We start from the raw sequence: 9963 nt of genomic DNA on the forward strand, positions 1-9963 counted from the left end.
GTGGAACTACTGAAGCAACACTTCGCCCCTCCACAAAGCGCTCTTCTCCGCCGCGTCATATTCAAACGAAGACACCAACGTACAGGTGAGACAGTGACACAGTATGTGGCTGATCTGCGGGGTTTGGCGAGCTTATGCAAGTTCGGGACATTACAGAACGAAATGATAAGAGACCAACTCATCTTACACACGAACTGTGACAAGATTAGGGAAAAACTGTTACTGGAAAATGATGAACTTACATTATCAGCAGCTTTGAACATAGCGGTCCAGGTTCAAACAGCCTTGGAATGTGCAGTTAGTTTTTCAGCCTCTCCCAGCTCACCGGCAGCGTGCGCGCACAGCCTACAGGTGCCCCTCCTCCACGTGAGTACAGCCAGCGGCGGGGAGAGCGTTTTACTGGCCTCTCGGTCACGCGACCAGCCACACCAGCCGTGTGGGAATTGCGGCTCTTCTGCACACAATTCAAGAGCTCAGACATGCCCAGCCCGTGGTAAAACCTGCTCCAACTGCAGGAGACTAAACCACTTTCACAAGGTCTGCAGGTCTGCCCCAGCTAGAGCTTCCCAGTCACCTACCACAGTCATCCATAATGTCAGCTCAGGACGAGCGCCATTCAAAACATGCTCGTTGATGGTTGGTGATGTCACTCTGCCGCTCCTCCTAGACACTGGAGCCACAGTGTCCCTTGTGAACTTGACGACCTATACACAGTTCTTCTCCCATGTGCCCTTGGGGTTGCCCTCCACCACCCTGCGTGGCTATGCCAACTCTGAGATTGACATTGTGGGCTCTTTTCAGCTGCCTGTGAAGTACGGGGAGAGGACACTGCCGGCTTTCAGGTTCAATGTTGCACGCCACGGGACCAACCTGTTAGGCCTCGACCTGTTCAACGCCCTCGGTTTCACCCTGCTAGACACAGCTGGCTCAGAGATTCACACCGTTTCCATCCCCTGGCAGCAACAGTGGCCTGCGCTGTTCAGCGGTGTAGGCTGCCTCGACACTTTTGCCCACCAGCCTCTGTTAGATCCTACAGTGATGCCTGTTATACAGCCCCTCCGCCACTCCCCCCTGGCTCTCCGCGATGACATCTCCTCTCAACTACAGAGCATGCTCGATAGCGACATCATTGAGCAGGTGAATGCATCGCCTTGGATCTCCAACCTGGTGGTGGCGAAGAAGAAGTCTGGGGGGCTGCGCATCTGCGTGGATCTGAGAGCGGTAAACAAGGCCATCATCCCTGACAAATACCCCCTGCCAACGATAGAGGAGCTCACCGCCCAGTTCTACGGGTCCAGCGTGTTCTCTAAACTGGACCTCCGTCAGGGTTACCTCCAAGTGCCACTACACCCCGAGAGCCGCAACCTCACAGCGTTCATCACTCACAGAGGGGTTTTCCGCTCCAAACGCATGGCTTTCGGTTTAAGCTCCGCCCCCAGCTGCTTCCAAAAGATCATGGCCTCCATCTTCGCTGGGATCCCAGGTGTGGCCATCTATCTTGATGACATCGTGGTTCACGGGGCCACCGTCGAGAGCCACGACGAGCGTCTCCACAGTGTGTTCAGTGCATTGGCCAAGCATCACCTCACACTCAATGGTGAGAAGTGTGTATTCGCCGCCCCAGCCATTGACTTTGTGGGGTTCCGCCTCTCAGCTGATGGCACGTACCCGCTGCACTCGAACACCGAGGCCATCCATCATGTCCCGGAGCCCACCACAGCCGCTCAGGTGGCCTCCTTTCTAGGCATGACGGCGTACTACCTCCGTTTCCTGCCACAGTACTCGGCCACAACCACACCACTGCGGAAGCCGTTGAAGCATAACGAGCCCTGGCTCTGGACGTCTGCCTGCTCAGACGCCGTACGCCTCCTGAAGGCCCAACTCACCTCGCCACCGGTCCTGGCGCATTTCGACCTGGCCAGCCCCACTCTTGTCACGTGCGACGCCTCCGCCACAGCCATTGGTGCGGTGATGTCCCAGCTGCAAGGGGGGGTGGAGAGACCGATCGCCTTCGCCTCCCGTGCTCTCAGCCCCACGGAACAGAAGTACTCGGTGGGGGAGCGGGAGGCCCTAGCATGCCTCTGGGCATGTGAGCGCTGGCACATGTACCTCTATGGACGTCTATTCACACTGAGGACAGACCACCAGGCCCTCATCACCCTCCTGGCCACGTCTGGCACCGGTCACAAGCCACTCCGCCTCCACCGCTGGGCCGACCGCCTGCAGCAGTACAACTATCGGCTACAGTTCACGCCAGGACGAGACAACGTGGTAGCCGACTTGCTATCACGCTCAATCCCCAGCCCACCCACAGCCCCAACCTTGACCCCCGGACTGGACCAGGCTGAGCATGACCTCGTCCAGCTCCTCCACACACCCCTTCAGGAGACGGTGTCGCTGAAAGAGCTCCGGGATCCCTCAGCCGATGACCCCACCCTCTCTACACTCTCAACTTACATCACGCAGGGGTGGCCGACGAGCTACTCACTTACTCCAGGATCAGGGAGGAGTTGTCGGTTTGGAATGACACCTGTGTCGCTCGCGGGTTCTGCACTGTGGTCCCAGGTGTCCTTCGGGCGCGTATCCTTGCTATGGCGCACGAGGGTCACCTGGGCATAGTCAGGCTCAAACAGCGCTGTCGTGATGTTGTGTGGTGGCCAGGCATCGACAGGGAACTCGAAACCCTGGTCAAGGATTGCACTGCCTGTCTCCTTAGTGGTAAGACCAGGGCTCCAGCTCCACCCCCGCCCATGCAGCCGTTGGACTGGCCATCTCAGCCCTGGGAGCACCTGCAACTGGATATCTGCGGCGAGCTGCATGGGGTACCACATCACCAGCGTTTTCTCGTCGTGACCTACGACCTCCACTCTAAGTGGCCAGAGGTGACACCTGTGGGCTCGGTCACAGCAAAGGTGCTGATCGACATTCTCGACGCTCTGTTTGCACGTTGGGGCCTGCCCAAGAGGATCACGACTGACAACGGTCCTCAAATGATTTCCCATGAACTGTCCTCCTATCTAGTGGGTAAAGGGATCCACCACATCCGCACAGCGTTCTACCACCCTGCTGCGAACGGGGGGGTGGAACGGCTGAACCAAACACTGAAAAATGGCATCAGGGCCCACCTGGCACAAGGGTGCACGCTCACCACCAGCCTCCTCCAGACGCTGTTGCATTATCGGGCAACGCGACACGCCACTACAGGAGTCTCCCCAGCCTCCCTCATGCTGGGGCGGGAGCTCCAGCTGCCTCTCGATAGGCTCCGCCCTACACTAGCTCAGCCCCCGGTCCATCCAGTTCAAGCCACAGTCACCAAACACCAGCGCTTGATGAAGGATCGTTTCGACAGGGCCAGACGTGCTAGGCCGCCTGTCATTGCTGTGTCGGACTGGGTCAGGATCCGACGACCTCATCGGGACAACAAACTCCAGTCGTTTTGGTCTGACCCTGTCCAGGTCAGCAAACAGCTTGGCCCGGCCTCATTTAGGCTCGCCGACGGCACTCGCTGGCATGCTACCCGCCTGCGTAAGGTGCAGCCTCCCCCTGGCCCAGCGCTGAGTGTGGCCTCTTCCACAGTCTTGCCAGCCGCACGGTTGGATGAAGCAGCAACCCCGGCCTACCAGGCTCAGCCCCAAGGCGTGGAGCCGCCACCAGTGGCTGTGGCTGCACCAGAGCCACGTCTGGTTCGAGCACGCAACAGGCCCGATCACTTGCGTGACTACGTGACTGAGTATCACACCTAGGTTGTGTGAGGGGGGGGAAATGTTACGTCTGTAGTTTTACGACAGTTTGGACTTTACTACAGTGCCGTATTACGTTATGTGTTACACACGTTGTTGAATAAATGGAGTACACGTTCCGACTAGAAGCTCTGAGTTCAGTCTCCATTATTGAACATAACAATGTCTTTTGGAGTCAGATATAAAGTAATGTCAAGATTGCAGTGTGAACACGAACCGAACCAGGTCCAAGTGCAGCATTGTAACATATTACGAATGGGACCAGTCTGAATCGGACCAAATTACAAGTGTGAATCAATGGGGTCCATAACAAGGCCTGTGTGTAAAAGCAGATCTTGGTATGTACTGTATACAGGGGTATCACAGTGGCATTACATTTAGCCTTTGAACTGTCATGCACAGAGGTACTGCAACTACTGTTGGTTCACACAAAGCAAAAAGAATGTGATGACATCCATCATCATGAAGTGCCTTTGACAGGCTGGTCAAACCCAGCATCAACACCAATCATCGCCATGGCACTGCACACTGCCCTATCCTGCCACGAGACGGCCTACGCAGGGAGAAGATAAGAGCCCTGTCACTGTGTCTCTCTATCAATGTCAACAAAACCAAGGAGATGATAACTTGTATTCAGAGCTTGTAAGAGCACTTGTATGAGCCATTAATGTGGCCATCGGCTTCCTGAGACACCTGTGTAGTTTGTTCAATCATGTCCATGACTGAAATAATCATTGGGAATAAATGTATGTGTTATGTTTGACCTGTCATCTATTTTCTGTGTTTTATTTTCATATTATTTTGTGTGTTTAACAATCAAATGTTGATTGTGTGTTGAAGTTTCGACAGTGCTGGCTGGGTACAGCAATTGACTTGTATTGGGTTTGTGGGTAACATGCGTTCTCACTGCAAACAAATCGAGACCACCCTCTCTAGATGGACTCGGTCCGGTTGATTTGCTCCGGGTCAGAGTGCGATTGCTGTGTTCACATAATATGCCCAGACGAACCAAATTAGGTGGGAAACGCTACCTGATTGGGACCAACGAGCTAGGTGTGAATCCACCCGGGGTGGTGAAAATCAGCCCAGTCCATCACAAGCCACAAACTACCAGCCACTGGGTGCAATAGGAAGGCTGGGAAGATCATCAGGGACCCCAGCCACCACAACCAAGCCCTGTTCTCTCTGCAACCCCCCCCCCCCCCCCCCCCGCTCTGCTCAAATGTTACAACCTCACCCCCCATCCCCCCGCCCCAACCGCAGGAGGTGGCCCTGAACTTCAGCTCTATACTACCCCCCCACTGATGAGTAGACATCTGGTATTATTGCACATTATTGCACTATTACTATTGCCACTCTTTGTATGACTCTATTATAATGTATTGCTGACTCTATTATATTGTATTGCTGATTTGTTGATTGTTGTTGACTGTTGTTGAATCAGCAATAATATAATAGAGTCATACAAAGAGTGGCAATAGTAATAGTGCAATAATACTAGATGTCTACTGAGTGAGGAGGAACATCCCAACATCCCAAAGCATTTCACTATGTCAATAATGGCTGCCTGCAAAGTAGCCTATGTGACAAATACAATTTGATTTGCTTTGATTTTGACTTGATTTGTTGCATACTGTATGCCCATTCTCCATGGGTCACTAGTCGCTAGTGTCACCCATCCCTTGCAAAACCATTGTTAATGGATCTTTACCCTATACACACTTTGCCCTGCCTTACAGTTGAGTCGATCTATTGACTATTGAGTTGTTTTCTCAATTTCCTTTTGTTGTTGTTGATCAAGTAAGTCAATCCTCCAACGCCATCCCCAGAGAAAACTAGTTATTTATATTATTTGATTCTCTAATTTGTATTATTTTGTATTTAAATGTCTATATTCTAGGCTTGCAAAGTTTCCTATTATTCCTATGTCTTGTTTTTCATTATGGCATCGATGTGTTGCTTAGGGCCCCATAATAGGTTGAGACGGCACTGCTTGGAAGCCTAGAATAGCTGCATTTTCCCAATCATTTAATTAATGTAATATTAACGATTCAGTTAGTTAAGCTTGGATTGCAAAATCGCAAAATGTGTGGATTCTCGGAAGTCACTTTCTGATTTGAGCTTTAGCAGGCGGAACTAACCATGCTTCACTCAGAATTTAAAAAAAGCGTAGGATGTCTGGAAGCGCGTCGCATCGGACAACAAGCGCGCTGCGAATCCAAGTAGTATAGACGTTGTGCTATGGAGGTTATGAATGCACCTTTATTTTTAATCGAATAATCAACTGCTGGATCCAAGATTAGACCCATACTGATCAATAAGTATGCACTTAATTGGAGTACACAGGCGAGGTGTCCCTTGCATCACCACCGGGATAACGTTGTCGTAATGTTTAATACTTCGGGCGTCGATCCCACTTTCAATAAGAGAGAGGATGTTTCCGAAGTTATCAATGGCACTCTGGAGCTTTTCTACAACATCCTCGTCACTACTGGTCCTACAACCATGCAGAACGAGACGTGCGGGGAGTTACTTGACTTCGGCAGGGCAGAGAAGATAATTATCGGAGTGTTGTTGGCCGTCATCACAGCGGTCACCGTGATGGGGAACACATTGGTGGTCATAGCCGTTTGTGTTGTCAAAAAATTAAGACAACCGTCAAACTACCTACTAGTATCTCTGGCCGTGGCGGATCTTTCAGTGGCCATAGTTGTCATGCCTTTTGTAATAGTGACGGACTTAACTGGGGGAGAGTGGCTTTTTGGGGAGGTGTTCTGCAACATCTTTATCGGTATGGATGTAATGTGCTGCACAGCCTCCATAATGACCCTGTGTGTGATCAGCGTCGACAGGTAAGGCATGTAACTTTAGGCTACATTGAAGTAAATTAATCAATTAAATAGACATATTACTGTTATTTACTTGTATTTAACCGTTATTTAGGGCAAAACATTTAGTCCAAAATTACGCATACGAGCCGGAGCTTGCTTTGACTTGACAGTGCTTGACCGAGCAGACATAAAAGTCCTTGCATTCAAGACAGCGACGGAGTTATTTGATTCAATGTCAGAAGCACTACACAGCCCATGTATTTGCCACTGCAATGAAGTGTGACTCAGACATGTAAAAGAAAGGGTAAATATTGCGCACAATTTGGGCACAAGCGAGTCCGCACCAGGGACTTCAATCTCCCGATCAGCTGTAAACCGCGCTATAGGGTAACGACCCGAGCGAATTAGCAGGCAAATGATAGGCAGCAGGCACTGGCAGTGCAGGTGAACGGGCTCCAGTGGGATGTCTACGGTGAGGTCAAGTCATCACTCCTTACGTAAATCTATAAGCAGACTCTGATTAGTTTATGACATGGTTCATTTGGTTAGCCACACGCGCCAGAACATGTCAATTATTGGCCTGTGCATTCTGCTTAATCACTCATCTCGTTAGAGCACACATTCATCCCTAGTCTAAGTGACTTGATGTCGATTCGCAAACAATTCAGATCTCATCCAACTCTCCAGTTGAGCAATTGAACAGTATACTCTTATTGCCTGACATCAGTCCTTTCAACCGGCAAGTAAACACCGATTATATTGATCCCCACTATTAATATAATAAACAGTCCACACGGGCAGTGGCTCAAACGTTAATGCACACCCTATGTTCAAAGGCCTTTTCACACCAATGCTCATGATACTTGCACATACTCTTGGATGTGCCAACATGATGAACACGAACCAGATATTCCCTCAGTTTATCTGGCTTGCTTCCACACACCTGATGATGACTGATATCCTCATTAGTTCTACGTTATACATTAGAAATGTAGAAAATGCTGAAATTCACCTCCTTCCCACCTCATCACCCTTCATGAACTCTCCATTGTCTGGCCAGAAAAAGAAAGCCTGCTATATAGTCTGTAGAATCAGAACTGCTACGCCCTGTGATTGACCTTAACTCAATTGCTCTGATAGCACCTTTGATTGTGAGAAGGAGGCCGATCGGAGGCGCTCGACTGTTCTCCAATCTAATCCAGTCGGGGAATGAATGTAAACCATCCATCAGCCTGGTCTGTCTCGGCAGCCTCGATGAAGACAAAGGCTGATAGCGTTTACCGTTATCAGATTATCTGTCTCCCAGCCTGCTCCGAGTGCCTTATTAGTCGAAAACATTACACTCTGAATTATTCATGGCGCCAGGCAGCAATGCTTTCATGAACCAGAGTGATGTGTGTGTGTCTGAAGCGCTAATCACCTACAATTAAATAAGGAACAGAAAAAAAGTCAAGAGTCATTGCAATTGCCCTGATTCGCTCCTCCCAATATATCGGTTGGATGAACATGAGGCAGTGGCGGCTGGTGCAAACATTTTTGGGTGGGGCACAGGTTATGGGGGCATGCTCCACGGGGAAGAATATCAACTTTAAAATCTGGATTTACAGTCGATTTTAGCATGAGAAGGCTCTACCCCCCTGTACAGACCTCTCCATCCCCTCTACCCTCCTCTACAGACCTCTTCATCCCCTCTACCCCCCTGTACAGACCTCTTCATCCCCTCTACCCCCCTGTACAGACCTCTTCATCCCCTCTACCCCCCTGTACAGACCCCGTCATCCCCTCTACCCACCTCTACAGACCCCGTCATCCCCTCTACCCCCTGTACAGACCTCTTCATCCCCTGTACAGACCTCTTCATCCCCTCTACCCCCCTGTACAGACCTCTTCATCCCCTCTACCCCCCCTGTACAGACCTCTTCTTCACCTCTACCCCACCAGTTTTCTCTACAATTTCTACAATTTTCTCTCTACAGTTTCTACACGTCAACGTGTACCGAAACACTTGTTTCCAACGTGGTCCTACGTTTCTCCTACACCAAGACACATACAAAGAGCATAGAAACATACAAAGAGCATAGAAACATACAAAGAGCATAGAAGATACAATCAGAATACAGTCTGCCATTCCTTCTCCCAGCATCGATTTGGTTTTCCTATCATGACTGAAGGACAGACGATTCACTTACTTACACTACTGTAAGTCGCTTTGGATAAAGGCGTCTGCTAAAATGCCAAACATGTAAACAAATAAATCATGTAAATGTCGGCTAAGGTGATCAGCTGAGCTTGACTTGGGACTTGACTAACAACAAGTGACACATTTCCCATCTCACACGCTGTTGTTGCACAATGTTATTGTGTGTGTATGTGAGTGAGTGTGTGTGTGTGTGTGTGTGTGAGAGTGAGTGTGTGTGAGAGTGAGTGTGTGTGTGTGTGTGTGTGTGTGTGTGTGTGTGTGTGCGTGTGCTGGGTGAATACATAAACAAACAAGCGAAAAGACGACATTAGAAAATGTACCATGCTGACGATATTACTAAATGTTTGAAGTAGCTTTTATCTTAGCTGACTCTCTTACCTTCAGGTCGAGTTTGTGTATTCTGGCTTCGCAAAAGACCAACAGTAGCAGGAGAAACACGTCTCGAAATACATGTCGGGGCCGTGCCATGGTGGCTAACTAAACCAGCTAGGTGTATACTAGTGATATACCGTTGTGTGTGTATGATATTTACTATAACACTAGCTGGCGAAAATAGGATATCTTTTTCTCCCAAACTATTCTGCTTCCCTAGTAGACCTTCTTACTTCCGAGTACAACCACGACTTACACGTCACCAGCAGAGTGACGAGCAACGCCCACAACGCGTCAGACTTAACAACCGGATATTCAGGGCGCAATTTTTGCGCCCCGGCCGAGAAATAGGAGACAGCCAATTGGAGCGCTGCTACAGCTCACGTGGAAGCCAAAAGTATTTGGCCTGCTATAGACTTGCATTCGGCCGGCGCCCCGACTCCTCCCCCTATGTATTTGAACAGTGAATTTTACACACACAGATATAAAATGTTTATTGTATTGGAGGATTTTTAATGAATGCTGATAGGCGCCGACAGAATATCAGCCGCATTTTGTGAATAAACAATGTTTATTTAAAAAAAAAACTTTTATAAATCGCAACTAGGAAGTGAAGGTGGGGGCCTCTATCGGCCAGCCGCCACTGACATGAGGCATGATATATATGATATATATATATATATGTGTAGACATATGATGCTGTTATGGATCAACAAGTTGCATCACTGTCTGTTGGAAAAAAGACTTGTTGACAGGAATTCCTCTGGAATCAGGGGGGGTATACAACCATACAGGCCACAGGTGTGTATACCGGCGTGAA

At 49.6% G+C, this 9963-nt stretch overlaps 1 protein-coding gene across 1 annotated transcript in view; it reads left to right on the forward strand.

Annotated features, from left to right (window-relative positions):
• Nucleotides 1-6128: 6128 nt before the first annotated feature.
• htr7c (5-hydroxytryptamine (serotonin) receptor 7c) overlaps nucleotides 6129-9963 on the forward strand; it is a gene marked incomplete at both ends in the record, with an annotated part of 27551 nt that continues 23716 nt past the window's right edge. Inside the window, one exon of the mRNA XM_080532404.1 lies at nucleotides 6129-6592. Within this exon, the coding sequence (XP_080388530.1) occupies nucleotides 6129-6592 (464 nt within the window). The remainder of the gene's footprint in view (nucleotides 6593-9963) is intronic.

Source organism: Nansenia antarctica, assembly GCF_963989245.1.
Source record: "Nansenia antarctica genome assembly, chromosome: 5".
Classification (NCBI taxonomy): Eukaryota; Metazoa; Chordata; class Actinopteri; order Argentiniformes; family Microstomatidae; genus Nansenia; species Nansenia antarctica.